Source organism: Oryx dammah, unplaced genomic scaffold (assembly GCF_014754425.2).
Source record: "Oryx dammah isolate SB20612 unplaced genomic scaffold, SCBI_Odam_1.1 HiC_scaffold_3, whole genome shotgun sequence".
Classification (NCBI taxonomy): Eukaryota; Metazoa; Chordata; class Mammalia; order Artiodactyla; family Bovidae; genus Oryx; species Oryx dammah.
The window spans coordinates 115,932,892-115,948,136 of NW_024070187.1; the positions used below are offsets into that span (position 1 = coordinate 115,932,892).

The following is a 15,245-nucleotide window of genomic DNA, read 5'->3' on the forward strand; positions in this document are numbered from 1 at the left end:
CAGTGCCGTGCCCAGCACCCCGTCATCGTCCGGGCCTGGGGCGTGGTGGTGCTGTGGCCACGCGCCTGTGAAAGCATTGGTGTGGGAGAGGCCTCCGTGGGGAGCCAGGAGGGGCGGCCGTCCACCCAAGCACACCCACCGCCAGCCTGACCCTGGGCCAGGCGAAGCCACGCCCGCTGGGCGCACACCCTGCCGGCTGCCTCCTGAGCACAGGCCCCGGCCTGCTGTACCTCGTGTGGGCCGCCCAGGCCACAGTTACGATGAGGAAGGTCATCAGGTAGACAGCAATCCTGGTGGCGAGGAGCCTCTGGACACTCTTGTCAAACTCCTGCAACAGAAGTGCCTCCCACTGACCCCATTCACCTGGGACAGTGCCCCGCCCCAGGACACACCCAGGCTTAGCTTCGTCCAGGCTGGCCCTGGGGCCCCTCCTGACATGCAGCCCCCTGGAATGTCTGCTCTGGAGGCAGAAAGGCCTCAGGCCCCTCCCAGGACCTCGGCAGGGTGGCCACAGGCCTGGCAGCCACAGAGAGTCACGGCGTTGCCAGATGAGTGGTCTCGAGGCTGCGTGAGGCCGGGCGAGAGGCCGTGTGACTGCAGGCCGGGCAGCATAGGAGAGGGCTCACGCGTCACCGTCATCGCAAACTCCAGACGCGAAAGCAACACCTCGCCCTGTCTGCGGGTCCTCTGAGCCCGTGTGTGCAGCCCCGGTTTCCGGACCCCCGGGTCCTGTGGTCTCAATGAGCCTTCTCCTTGGCACCGGCTGCCAGCCACAGGGCGCCCGCCCCAGCCCATGGTATCCGCCCTGAAGGAGTGTCCCAGCCACAGTCTGGCTCAGAGCCCTTCCAGGCCGGTCGGCACACAGACTGGGGACTTCTCCACGGCGGTCAGCGGCGAGGTGCTCCAGGCCCACGGGTCCCCGTCACCTTCAGCATCTCCTGCAAACACCTGCCTCCCTGTCCTGAAAGCGGAGGCACTGGAGTCCCCGGAAGGTTCCGGAGCAGCAGGAGTGCCCACGCCCCGTGGCACGTGGCTTTCCTGAGCGCCGCCCACGGGCCCCCGTGAGGAGGCGGCTCCCTGGAGCAGAGAAGGCCGCACGGCCCTTTGCCAAGGTCATCAGGCTCGACCCACATCTCGGTCTCGTTCAAACCCCGTGAGAAGCAACGCCACCACCTCTCTGAGAAGATTCCCAGCAGCATCCAGGCTGGAGCCAGACCGCGGCTGCACGCTGGCCCTGCCCAGACCGGCGCCAGGGTGGCCACGCGGGGGTGAGTGCGGCGCTGGGCACGCACATGCCCAGGCACTCGTTCCCTCCCGGGAAGGGCCGGCTGTGGAGGGGCTGGACATGTCGCTGCCACACTTACCCGGTGGAGACGCTCCAGGCTGCCTAGCAATGGGAACGTGGCCTTACCTGCTTTCCCACTCTCCTCCCTGCTCACGCGCTGGCCCCTCCGCTCCCCAGCACCTGCTTGGTGGGCCGCCCCAGGGGCCATGGCAAAGAGTGGGGGAGCGTGCATGCCAGCCACCAGGCGCCCCCGCCCTTCTCAGGTCTCCTCAGGGCTCAGCCCGAGGGCACCACCTTCATTCACAAGCCAGGACGGGGCTGGCAGGTTCCGGGGCAGAGGTGGCAGACAACCCGGCCCCAGCCCCCCAGCCAGGTGACCCCAGCCAGGAGCCTGGCCTTGAGCCCATGGGCTGAGCCTCCCGGGCCCCCGCCTGCGTGCCCACGCTGCAGACCGTTCCCAGGTACCTGCTCCGGGGAGATCTCTGTGTGGGTCACAGGCAGGATCTGCAACAGACACAGCACGGCCCAGGGGCGCCTCCTGGGCACCGACCGCTCCCTGGGTCGGGCTGGCCCCCTGGGCACTGCCCGCCCCCTGGGCCCGGACCGCCCCCTGGGCACTGACCGCTCCCTGGGCACTGCCCGCCCCCTGCGCACTGCCCGCCCCCTGGGCACTGCCCGCCCCCTGGGCACTGACCGCCCCCTGGGTCGGGCCGGCCCAGCCCTCCCTCCCTCCCCTCAGTGGCCCGGGGCCCCCACGGACCATCACGGTGGCGATGATGGACAGCAGCGCGTCGCTGAAGCTGAGCATGCGATGTGAGTGCTGGGTCCCGTCGGCCACGTCCTCGTCTGGCGAGCCCACGGGGGTGTCTGCCTGCCCCTCGAGGGTCGGCTCCAGGGTCTGGGGCCTGGACATGGTGGGGCCTGAAAGAAGCACGGGTCTGAGCTGGCACGGTGTTCCTGGGGCGGGTGCCTCAGATGGGTCCACTAAGTCCACTTCACAGGAAACTGCCAAACCACTGATGGGGTTTGCATGCCCACTGCAGTGAGCGAGCTGCAACTGCTCCCCTCGGGTTTGGAGGCTCTTTATAAATGTGGTGACTTTTCAGTCTTAGCTGTGCTGACACACGTGCCTGTCACTGGGGTCCAACCTGTGCTCCACAGTGGCCAGCTGAGTGCTCTTCCGTGCCTGCTTTTCACCTGTGCACCTTCTGTGGTAAAGTGCCTGCTAGAATCTTCAGTTCACTTGTTTGGGGGGTTATTGGTACTTGTGTTGAATTTTGACAATTCTTCCCACATTGTGGTTAGAAGTCCATTGTTAGATGTGTGATTTGCAGGCATTTTCTCCAAATCTGTGACTTGCCTTTCCTTCTCTTACCAATCTCCAGGAGAATGTAAGTTTCTTTTTAAAAATATTTATTTATTCAACAGCCTCGGGTCTTCATTGCATCATCCAAAACCAGGGATTGAACCTGTGTCCCCTGCACTGCAAGGAGCATTCCTATTCATCAGGGAAGAATGTAAGGTTTAAATTTTGATGAACTCTAACTTACCACTTTTTCTTTTGTGGATTATTCTTTTGGTGTCATATCTAATAATGCTTTGCTGAGCCCAAGATCACAAAGATTTTCTGTTTTCTTCTAGAAGTTTTAAAGTTTGAGGTCTCACTTTTGGCCTAAGATCAATTTTGACTTTTTATATAACATGCAAGGTACGGTCACGTTTCCCTTTCCTGCAGACGGATGTCTCATTATGCCAACACTTCATGTTTAAAAGACTGTCCCTGCTCCACTGAACTGCCTGTGCAGGCACCTAGGTCAAACACTGGCAGACACATTCGTGGGATGTCTGTGGGAGCACCCGTCCTGCCGAGGATGAGGCGCCTGTCCTTTGCGGCATCACACTGCCTTCGTGCCAGCCTCACGTCAGTCCTGATGTCTGCTCAAGTCCTCCAGCTTTGTTCTTTCCCAGACCATTTGGATGATTCTCGTTCTTTGCCTCTCCCTCATGGTCCCCTGCTTGTCGGGGCCCCACTCATAGTTCCTACAGGCAGAAAAATGGGCTATAGCGGCCCTCACTGCCTGGCCCACAACTGGAGCTGGCCTGGGGTCAAAGCCAGAGGGGGAGGAGGACTGGAAGACCCTGAAGCTTCAGACGTGTGTCGCTCTTCAAGCTCCAGCCCCCTTTTCAGCCTGCTGCCTTTTTGCACGTCTTCTTCTAATATTTTGTGCAGAGTTTTCACCTGTAATCAGCGGGAGGGGCTGGCAGTAAGCCATTCCTTTTACTTTACAAAAGGGAGGCAGATGGAGCGGGGAAGGTGGGAGGGAAGGGTGTCTGACAAACAGGACGGGAGGCGGTGTGCTTCTTTAGGGCCAGCTCTGGGGACAGACACCTGTTACATGGCTTCCTGCACTTTTTGCATGTTTAAGTTGTTTTCAATTAAATTTTATTAAAAAAATCAGTAAAGATCAAATATAAACACAGAAATTCTCAACAAAATGTTAACAAATGGAATTCTGTAACATATAGAAAGAATTATACATCGTGCCAAGTGGGATTCATTCCAGGCATGTAAGGTTGGTTTAAAATTAAAAAGTCAGTTACCGTAACACACCATATCAATAGAAAAAAGACAAAACCATCATCTTAATAAATGCAGAAAAGCATTTGACGAAACACAAGCTGGAATCAAGATTGCTGGGAGAAACATCAATCACCTCAGATATGCAGATGACTCCACCCTTATGGCAGAAAGTGAAAAGGAGCTAAAAAGCCTCCTGATGAAAGTGAAAGAGGAGAGTGAAAAACTTGGCTTAAAGCTCAACATTCAGAAAACGAAGATCATGGCATCCGGTCCCATCACTTCATGGGAAATAGATGGGGAAACAGTGGAAACAGTGTCAGACTTTATTTTTTTGGGCTCCAAAATCACTGCAGATGGTGACTGCAGCCATGAAATTAAAAGACGCTTACTCCTTGGAAGAAAAGTTACGACCAACCTAGATAGTATACTCAAAAGCAGAGACATTACTTTGCCGACTAAGGTCTGTCTAGTCAAGGCTATGGTTTTTCCTGTGGTCATGTATGGATGTGAGAGTTGGACTGTGAAGAAGGCTGAGCGCCGAAGAATTGATGTGTTTGAACTGTGGTGTTGGAGAAGACTCTTGAGAGTCCCTTGGACTGCAAGGAGATCCAACCAGTCCATTCTGAAGGAGAGCAACCCTGGGATTTCTTTGGAAGGACTGATGCTAAAGCTGAAGCTCCAGTACTTTGGACACCTCATGTGAAGAGTTGCCTCATTGGAAAAGACTCTGATGCTGGGAGGGATTGGGGGCAGGAGGAGAAGGGGACGACAGAGGATGAGGTGGCTGGATGGCATCACGGACTCGATGGATGTGAGTCTGAGTGAACTCTGGGAGTTGGTGAGGGACAGAGAGGCCTGGCGTACTGTGATTCATGGGGTCGCAGAGTCGGACACGACTGAGCGATTGAACTGAACTGAACTGAACTGTACGCTTCTTCATGATAAAAACTATTCGACAAAATAGGAATGTAAGGAAACTTCATCAACCTGATAAAGGGCAAACATTACACTCAGTGGTGAAAACCCTGAGAAACGGTCCAGTCTCAGACCAGTGGCGAGACAAAGGCCTCTGCTCCCGATGCTGTGCTGGACTTCCAGACACGGCAGATGGGCAAGGAGAACGAGCTAGAAGGCACACAGAAACCGTCTCTCCCTGCAGATGACGCAATGCTGTAGAAAGAGAACCCTAAGGAACCCACACAAGGAAGCTGTTGGAGTAAATGAGTCCAGCAAGGCTGCAGGAAACAAGAGCAACACATAGAACAGCTGCGTTTCTACTCACTGGCAATGACCAACCCTACAGTCCACTTCAGAAAGAAATTACATTCATAATAGTCAGAAATACTCAGGAAGAAATTTTTAAAAATGAATAGAAAACATGGTTGAGATTAAAGAAGGCCCCAATACATGGAAGACATCCTCTGTCCATGGATTAGAGAACTTAATATTGTTAAGATGGCAATACTTCCCAAATTTACCAACAGATTCAATGCAATCCCTCTCAAAATTCCATCTGCCTTCTACGTAGAAATTTACAGTTCAGTTCAGTCGTTCAGTCGTGTCCGACTTTGCAACCCCATGAATCGCAGCACGCCAGGCCTCCCTGTCCATCACCAACTCCCGGAGTTCACCCAAACTCATGTCCATCGAGTCCGTGATGCCATCCAGCCATCTCGTCCTCTGTCGTCCCCTTCTCCTCCTGCCCCCAATCCCTCCCAGCATCAGAGTCTTTTCCAATGAGTCAGCTCTTTGCATCAGGTGGCCAAAGTGCTGGAGTTTCAGCTTTAACATCAGTCCTTACAAAGAACACCCAGGACTGATCTCCTTTAGAATGGACTGGTTGGATCTCCTGGCAGTCCAAGGGACTCTCAAGGGTCTTCTCCAACATCACAGTTCAAAAGGATCAATTCTTTGGCACTCAGCCTTCTTCACAGTCCAACTCTCATACATGACCACTGGAAAAACCACAGCCTTGACTAGATGGACCTTTGTTGGCAAAGTAATGTCTCTGCTTTTGAATATGCTGTCTAGGTAGTCTAACTTTTCCTCCAAGGAGTAAGTGTCTTTTAATTTCATGGCTGCAATCACTATCTGCAGTGATTTTGGAGCCCAGAAAATAAAGTCTGACACTGTTTTCACAGTTTCCCCATCTATTTCCCATGAAGTGATGGGACCAGATGGCATGATCTTCGTTTTCTGAATGTTGAACTTTAAGCCAACTTTTTCACTCTCCTCTTTCACTTTCATCAAGAGGCTTTTTAGTTCCTCTTCACTTTCTGCCATAAGGGTGATGTCATCTGCATATCTGAGGTTATTGCTATTTCTCCTGGCAATCTTGATTCCAGCTTGTGTTTCTTCCAGCCCAGCGTTTCTCATGATGTACTCTGCATAGAAGTTAAATAAGCAGGGTGACAATATACAGCCTTGATGTACTCCTTTTCCTATTTGGAACCAGTCTGTTGTTCCATGTCCAGTTCTAACTGTTGCTTCCTAACCTGCACACAGATTTCTCAAGAGTCAGGTCTGGTGGTCTGGTATTCCCGTCTCTCTCAGAATTTTCCACAGTTTATTGTGATCCACACAGTCAAAGGCTTTGGCATAGTCAATAAAGCAGAAATAGATGTTTTTCTGGAACTCTCTTGCTTTTTCCATGATCCAGTGGATGCTGGCAATTTGATCTCTGGTTCCTCTACCTTTTCTAAAAGCAGCTTGAACATCAGAAATTTCACCGTTCACGTATTGCTGAAGCCTGGCTTGGAGAATTTTGAGCATTACTTTACTAGCGTGTGAGATGAGTGCAATTGTGCAGTAGTTTGAGCATTCTTTGGCATTGCCTTTGGGACTGGAATGAAAACGAACCTTTTCCAGTCCTGTGGCGACTGCTGAGTTTTCCAAATTTGCTGGCATATTGAGTGCAGCACTTTCACAGCATCATCTTCCAGGATTTGAAACAGCTCAACTGGAATTCCATCACCTCCACTAGCTTTGTTCGTAGTGATGCTGACTAGAAATTTACAAGCTGACCCTAAAATTCATAGGGAAATGTAAGGAATCTTTGGGTATGTAAGGAACAGCCAAAACAATCTTGAGAAGAACACCACTGAGGACTCACACTTCTCAATTTCAGAACTCAGTGCAAAGCTATGGTAATCAAGTCAGTGCAGTACCAGCATAAAGACAGAGATACAGACCATGCACGAGAACTCAGAGTTCAGAGGTAAGCCATTGTGTTCACACTCCACTGACTTGCAGTGGGTCAAGACCATTCAATGGGGGAAGAAGAGTCTTTTAAAGAAACATCGCTGAGACAACTGGATATCCACACACGAAAGAATGGATCTGGGTTTTGCCTCATGCCACATACAAAAATTAACTCAAAGTGGGTCGAACAGCCCTGAATGGAAGAGCTAAGACACTGGGGAACAGCCGCAGGGCCTCACATTCTGCAGAGAATTCTTAAGTGTAACACCGAGACCACAAGCAACAACAAAAATAAATTGAAGTTCATCAGAATTGTGGCTTTGGTGTTTAAAGGCCACTAGTAAGAAAAAGACAACCCACACAATGGGAGAGAATACTTGCACATTATGTATCTGGTAACAGTCTAGCATCCAAAATGCAAACAGAACTCTTAACACTTAGCAGTAAAAAGACAGCCCAATTCAAAAAACAGGCAAAGGATGTGAAAAGACATTTCTCCAAAGAAGATATTCCATCGGCCAATAAACACATCAAAAGATGTTCAACATCATTTGGTTGTATTGGGAAAAGCAAATCAAAACCACAAGACATTCACCTCCCAGGATGGCTATCACACAGATAAACTTTTAGTGAGAACTTGGAGAAAACAGAACCTACTGCACTGTTGAAGTGAAGTGAAGCCGCTCAGTCGTGTCCGACTCTTTGCAACCCCACAGACTGCAGCCTGCCAGGCTCCTCTGCCCATGGGATTTTCCAGGCAATAGTACTGGAGTGGATTGCCATTTCCTTCTCCAGGGAATCTTCCCAACCCAGGGCTCGAACCCGGATCTCTCGCATTGTAGACAGAGGCTTTACCGTCTGAGCCACTGGGAGTATAAACAGTATGGCTGCTGTGGAAAACTGTAGAGACGTTTCTCACAGTTTTTAAACAGAGAATCAGTGTTGTTGCTGTTCCCTCACCAAGTCGTGTCTGACTCTGCAACCTCGTGGACTACAGCATGCCAGGCTCCTGCTCTCCACTGATTCCCTGAGTTTGTTCAAACTCACGTCCACTGAGTCAGTGACGCCATCCAACCACCTGCTCCTCTGTCGCCCCTTTCTCTTCTTGCCCTCAATCTTTCCCGACATCAGGATCTTTTCCAGTGAACTGGTTCTTTGCATCAGGTGGCCAGAGTATTGGAGCTTCAGCTTCAGTCCTTCCAATTAACATTTAGGGCTGATTTCCTTTAGGATTGACTGGTTGGATCTCCTTGCTGTCCAAGGAACTCTCAAGAGTCTTCACCAGCACCACAGTTCGAAAGCATCAATTTTTCAGCACTCAGCTTTCTTTATGTCCAACTCTCACATCCATACATGACTACTGGAAAAACCATAGCTTTGACTATATGGACCTTTGTTGGTAAAGTGATGTCTCTGCTTTTCTTTTTTTTTTAATACTTACAATGTCTATTTATTATCATGCCAGGCTCCTCTGTCCTTGGGGTTTCTCAGACAGGAATACTGGAGCGAGTTGTCTGCCGTTTAATATGCTGTCTAGATTTGTCATGGCTAGTGGCTCAGACGGCAAAGCGTCTGCGTGCAGTGCAGGAGACCCAGGTCCGATCCCTGGGTCAGGAAGATCCTCTGGAGAAGGAAATGGCAACCCACTCCAGTACTCTCACCTGGAAAGTCCCATGGACAGAGGAGCCTGGCAGGCTACAGCCCGTGGGGTCGCAAAGAGTCCGACACGACTGAGCGACTTCCCTTTCCTTCCCTTTCTTCCAAGGAGCGAACCACTTTTGCTTTCGTGGCTGCAGTCACCATCTGCAATGATGTTGGAGCCCAAGAAAATAGAATCTGTCCCTGCTTCCACTCCCCCCTCTATCTGCCATGAAGCGATGGGACTCTATGCCAGGAGAACTAATATAGGATGCCGTAATTCCACGTCCTCAGACTGGGAGGCGCACCTGAAGTGAGCCAGGACTAAGTCACCAAGAGCTCTTCAGCTCCTCCACGGGTGTGGACACTACTGCAAAGACTGTGCAGGGCTTACGTGCTTTTCTATGTATACATTATGCTCCATATACAAGCGCATTATCAGATGTTTCCTCCCAGTGTGGGCTGTCTTTTCATTCTCTCATATATATGTGTGTGTGTGTATGTGCATATACGTATATATTCAGAGCTTCCCAGGTGGCTCAATGGTAAAGAATCCACCTGCCCATGCAGGAGACACAAGAGATTCAGCTTCTGTCCCTGTGTGAGGAAGATCCCCTGGAGAAGGAAATGGCAACCTACTCCAGTATTCCTGCCTGGGAAATCCCATGGACAGAGGAGCCTGGCGGGCTGCAGCCCACAGGGTCAGAAAGAGTCGGACACGACGGAGCAAGGACGCACGTGTGTATTCAGGCCGACAGCCTGCTTTGCAAAGCAGTTTCGAGTCTGCAGAATAACTGAAGGAGAGTGCAGAGGGCTCTCCGTCCCCAGCCCCTCCCCACTCTGCCATCACTAACCCTGACATTAGTGTGGCTCAGGCGATGGGCAACACGGACGCATCACCGCACTGTAGCTTGAAGGGTGTCGGCACGGGCACGCCTGTGTTCACTGTCCCGTGTCACACAAAAGGGCTCCACCATCCTCAGAGCCCCATGCTGCCTCTGTCCGTCCTTCCCCACCCGAAACCCTGGCAGCCACCGACGCTCTCGCTGGTCTCCGGGCTTGCATCGTGGAGCTGGAATCCAGCAGTACGTGGCGCTTCAGAGTGGCCCCCTTCACCTGGTGGCGTGCTTCTGAGGGGCTCTGTCTGTCCTGTGGCTTCCGGCTGCTGTCTTTTCACCCCTGCGTCACACTGGTCTATCCACGCGCCCGTGCGCCCGTCCACCTGCCGAAGCGCGTCTGCGACGGGCACTGTCCAGTCCCCGAGTTGGGCGACGTCCTGTTTATCTGCCCCTAATCTTCATTTCTGTTGCTTATCTACTTTTATGGCTTGTCCTTTGGTGTCATATTAGAAACTCTCACAGGAGGCTTTCTAGAAGTTTTATGTTTTTTTTTTCTCTTGTATATGATGCAAGGTATGGATTAAGTCTTTTTTTAAACATACGGATATCCAATTTTTCCAGCATCATTTGTTGAAAAGACTATCCTTTCTCCAATTAATCACCTTTATTAAAAATCGACTGACCATATTTATACTTGTGGGCCCACTGATCACTTATGTATCTTTACAGCAACACCACACTATTTAGATTACTGTACTTTTATAAGAGGAGAAGGCGATGGCACCCCACTCCAGTACTCTTGCCTGGAAAATCCCATGGACGGAGGAGCCTGGTAGGCTGCAGTCCATGGGGTTGCAAAGAGTCGGACACGACTGAGTGACTTCACTTTCACTTTTCACTTTCATGCATTGGAGAAGGAAATGGCAACCCACTCCAGTGTTCTTGCCTGGAGAAGCCCAGGGACAGGGGAGCCTGCTGGGCTGCTGTCTACGGGGTCGCACAGAGTCGAACACGACTGAAGTGACTTAGCAGCACTTTTATAAGAACTGAAGTTACACAGTGTAAGTCATAAAAATTTGTCCTTGTTCAAAATTGCTTTGGCTATTCTAGCTCCTCTGCTGTTCCAAATGAATTTTAAAATCGTGTCAATTAAAAACATGTGATAGGGTTTTAACTGGGATGACATTGAATGTATAGACTGATTTGATGTCCTAACAATACTGTATTTTCTAAATTAATGAACACTGTGTAATTTTCCACTTATTAAGGGTTTTCAGAGCAAAGTTGCCTAGTTTTCAGTTATAAATCTTGCATATCTATTACAGGTTATCTTCAAAATTTAGTATCTGTTGACACTATTGTAAATAGTGTTTTTTCTAATTTCAACTTCCAATATTTGTTGCTAGCTATTTGGAAACAGAAAATTTTTTTATTTGTTTATTAACCTTATATTCTATAACTTTGCTAAAACCATTAGTTCTAGTAGCTCTTTTTGTAGTTTCCACGGATTTTTTTTCACCTAGAGTAGTGATTCTCAACTGAGGGCAATTTCCCCCTTAAGGGACATTTCCAATGCCTGGAGATGCTTTTGGTTGTGACAAGTGGTATGTTACTGGTATCCAGGGGGCTGAGATAGAGGTGCTGCCAAAGGCCCTATGGTTCACTGGAAACATCACTCCTCAGCCCTGGTAAGGAGCTACCTGGCCCACAATGTCCGTGGCCAAGGTGAGGAAAGTTTGACGTGGATGATCATGTTATCTTCAAAGAAACAATTACTTATTCCTTTCCAACCTGGGAGCTTTAATTTCTTGCCACATTACACTGGCTAGAATTTCTAGTATAATGTTGAATACTTGTTCCTGATCTCGGAGGGAAAAAAATTCAGTCTTTCATCATTCCATTATGTCAACTATAGGTATTTCATAGATGTCCTTATCATGCTGAAAAACCTTCATTTTATTCCTAGCTTGTCGACAGTATATATTTTTAAAATCAGGAATGGATGCTGAATTTTGTCAAATGCTTTTTCTTTAAAAAAATTTGTTTTGGCCACATGGTATGTGGGATTGAACCTGCACCCCCTGAAGTGACAGCGTGGAGTTGTAACCATGGCATCGCCAGGCAAGTCCCCGTCAAATGCTTTTCCTACGTCTTGTGTTAGTGGCTTAGTTGTGTCCGGCTCTTAGAACCCCGTGGACTGTAGCCCGCCAGGCTCCTCTGTCCATGGAATTATCCAGGCAAGAATGCTGGAGTGGGTTGCCATTTCCTTCTCCAGGGGAATCTTCTTGACCCAGGGATCAAACCAGGATCTCCTGCACTGCAGAGATTCCTTACCATCATAGCTAGAAAGAAGTCCCTGCATCTTGAGATGACCCATTTGGCTTCCTTCCTCACTGTGACGCTATAGATTGCACTGACCCATCTTTGAGCACTAAGCCAGCCTTACCCTCCTGTGATGAGCTCCACTTGGGCGACGCCGCATCACCCTCTATACAGCGTTGCATTCAGTTTGCTAAAAAATGTTTTATAAGAATTTTTATTTCTGTTATGAGAATACTAGTCTGCAATTCTCTTTTGTTGTAATGTCTGTGTCAAATTTTGGCATTAGAATAATGCTATCCTTATAGAATGAGCTGGCAAACCTTTCCTTCAGTTTAAAGAACCCCTAGAGAATTGGTAATATTCCTTCTTTAGTTTGGTGGAATTCCCAGGAAAGCCATCTAGGTATGGAGTTTTCTTTGAGGAGAAGTTTTTACCTATAAACTCCATGCTTTAATAGTTATAGGGATATACTGATTTTTCTGTTTCTTCTGTCTTCCAAGGAATTTGTTCCCTTAGTGCAAGCGATTGAATTTATTGGCAGAAAGTTGTTCATGTTCTCTGATTACCCTTTTAGCAATGACATCATCACCTTCATTCATGATATTGTTAGTCTTTTTTCCCCCTTGTTCAACCTGGCAGAAATTACTCATTTTATTTATCATCTCAAAGAATCAGCTTTTGGTTTCATTGATTTTTCTCTATTGCCTTTTATTTATTTCTGCTCTGATACTTATCATTTCCCTTTTTGTACTTAAAGAGTTTCATTCGCTCTTATTTTTCTAGTTTATTAAAATGAGTGATTTGAGACAACTTTTGAAATGCTGCATTTTTTTCATTCAGTGTAAAACTTTAATTTCCCTTTTGATTTCTCCTTTAATCTATGGGTAATGTACAAGTCAATAGGTTTTTAAATATTTGGGTGCTTTTCCAGATATATGCTATTAATTTCTAGCTTATTCCATAGTCGTCAGGGAACATATTTGCCCACAACATGAAGCATCTTGGTAAATGCTGCTCACACGTGATAATGTGCGTCCTACAAATGCCACTGGACCCAGCTGGCTGATGCTCTCTCCACTCTGCCACGTCCTCCGTCATTTCTGGGTGTTTGTTCTGTCATTATATGAGAAAGCAGTGCTGAGATTTCCAACTACAGCTGTGGGTTTGTCTGTCTCTCCTTGTAGAAGTATTAGTTTTTGCTTCATGTATTTTGAGGTTTTATTATCAGAGACAGAGCTGTTTAGGATTGTTACATCTTCTGATGAATGTACCCATTCATCATTACTAAATCTTTCTGACTTCTGATTGTAGTCTCTGTTATGAAATCTACTAGAGGGATAGGTTTGGTGACAGAGACCGCACGCAGCCTTCGGTGTGCACATGAGGTGCGCTGCCTCAGAACACAGGGCCATGAGTCCAGGAGGGATGTGGTCCAGAGACACAGAACTGGATTAAGATGGTGCGACTGCAGCTCCTCAAGCAGGATCTGTATCAAAAGTGCCCCAGCAAAATGAAATGCAAAGTCTGAATAAACCCTCGTCCTCAAGGGAGTCACACTGTCTAGAAGTCTGCACCTGGTTGTAGGTCACCCCAGCACAGCCCACCCCCCTGGACCCAAGTACACCCTGGGCACCCCCTCCTGTGTCGTCACCAGGTCTCCCACAGAAGCTACTTCAGATCTTTTTCGCACTGTTCCAATCTTACCTCCCTTCTCAATTTCAGTAGATGTTTTCTTCTCCTTATTCACAAGAAGAAGAGAAGTCATTAGAGAATTCCTTCACTTTAATTCCAACAAACATCTAAAGGTACTACACCTTCCTCCATTTTAAGAGGAGAAGCGATCTTCCAAAGCTCCCTATGCTCTGGATGTCTCCCCCTCCCACCTTCCACGGGACTCCTGTGCACCTGCCCTGCCCCTGCTTGCCGGCTAGAGGCCGCCCCAGTGCCCACCAGCACTCCAGCTTCGCTCTCCACACCGAGGCACTGAGCTACCTCCACTTGCCCTCTCTCTTCCTTTCTATCCTCCTCCCCTTAGGTTAAAGGGAGCTTTCCAATGAGACAATGTTATTCTTGGCAAAGTCACCAAAGATCTCATTGTTGCTAAGTTCAACATGCGACTTTCACTCTTCTCTACTTTTAAAGGGGTATGCTGCTGCTGCTGCTACGTCGCTTCAGTCGTGTCCGACTCTGTGCGACCCCATAGACGGGAGCCTACCAGGCTCCCCCATCCCTGGGATTCTCCAGGCAAGAACACTGGAGTGGGTTGCCATTTCCTTCTCCAATGCATGAAAGTGAAAAGTGAAAGGGAAGTCGCTCAGTCATGTCCGACTCTTAGGGACCCCATGGACTGCGGCCTACCAGGCTCCTCCGTCCATGGGATTTTCCAGGCAAGAGTACTGGAGTGGGGTGCCGTTGTGTGTCACTTCTAATTACCCTCCCTTCCTTCCCCCGTCTGCCTGTGGCCCTGGGACGCAATGCTCTTAGTTTTATTCCTGCTTCCTTGGCTGTTCCTCCCCTCTGAGGACTGCGTCCTCTTTCTAACCACCGTGTCCCCTCAGGGCTCTCTCCAACTGCCACCTATATGTTAGGAACACCCAAACACAGCCTGACTCCTTCCTGAGCCCCCAACCCTTGTATTCCACGTAGCAGACGAACACTGGCTGGAGAAGCCGTGTGACTTGTGTGGACTTCGAGCTGTATCACTAACTGTATCCAGCAGACCCCGGCCAGCTGGCCGTGTAATGCCACTGCGGAGCACGTTTTGTCACCTCCAAGGCGGGGGTGCGGTGGGGTGGGAGTTCTCCGAGATGCTCCAGGGTCACTAAGGCAAACACTTATAAAGCCCTGTACAAACTAACCTGCTTTATTACAAGCATAACACACGCTAGCCTGTCTGGAGAGAGATCTCTGTGAAGCTCCGGGCGGGTGACGATGCTGTCTGGGGATCCGGCTCCAGGGCCCCGCGCCGGGACCGGGAAGCGGCCCAGGGGCCAGGCGAGCGGTGCTGTCTTACCTGCGGGGGCAGCTCTAGGTGGTGGGTGACACCCGGGAGTCTGGGTCCAGTGCCGCCAGATCTGACTTTTTTCTACAGAAGCTACCAATCTCAGTTTCTAAAATTGAGCTTTTCAGTTCTTTAGTGGGAACCAACTCAAAAAGACGGACGCTGCCAGCGCCCCGGCGCTCCGCGCACAGAGCCCGCTGCTCCCGCCGCGCAGCCAGGCCCCGGGAGCGCCAGCTTCCGCGGAAACGGCCACGCGGGGACGGTTGGGCGCCAGGCCGGCGGCGAGACCTCCGAGGGTCGTCCGCCGCAGCCAGCAGGCGCGCGACCCGGAAGTCCGCTGAGGCCCGCAGGCGCGCGACCCGGAAGTCCGCTGAGGCC

The 15,245-nt window shown here is 49.9% G+C and overlaps 1 protein-coding gene across 3 annotated transcripts in view; it reads right to left on the reverse strand.

Moving 5' to 3' along the window:
- Window positions 1-15,205, reverse strand: part of TMEM175 (transmembrane protein 175) — a 21,992-nt gene extending 6,787 nt beyond the window's left edge. For 2 of the 3 annotated variants that reach the window (XM_040237723.1, XM_040237722.1), the window contains exons 1-4: window positions 14,880-15,205; window positions 2,046-2,206; window positions 1,751-1,789; window positions 231-328 (exon numbers count right to left, since the gene is read on the reverse strand). In XM_040237723.1, the coding sequence (XP_040093657.1) occupies window positions 231-328; window positions 1,751-1,789; window positions 2,046-2,198 (290 nt within the window). In that variant the 5' untranslated portion in view covers window positions 2,199-2,206; window positions 14,880-15,205. The remainder of the gene's footprint in view (window positions 1-230; window positions 329-1,750; window positions 1,790-2,045; window positions 2,207-14,879) is intronic. The other variant, XM_040237724.1, reaches the window with a different exon arrangement.
- Between the last annotated feature and the right edge of the window lie 40 nt (window positions 15,206-15,245).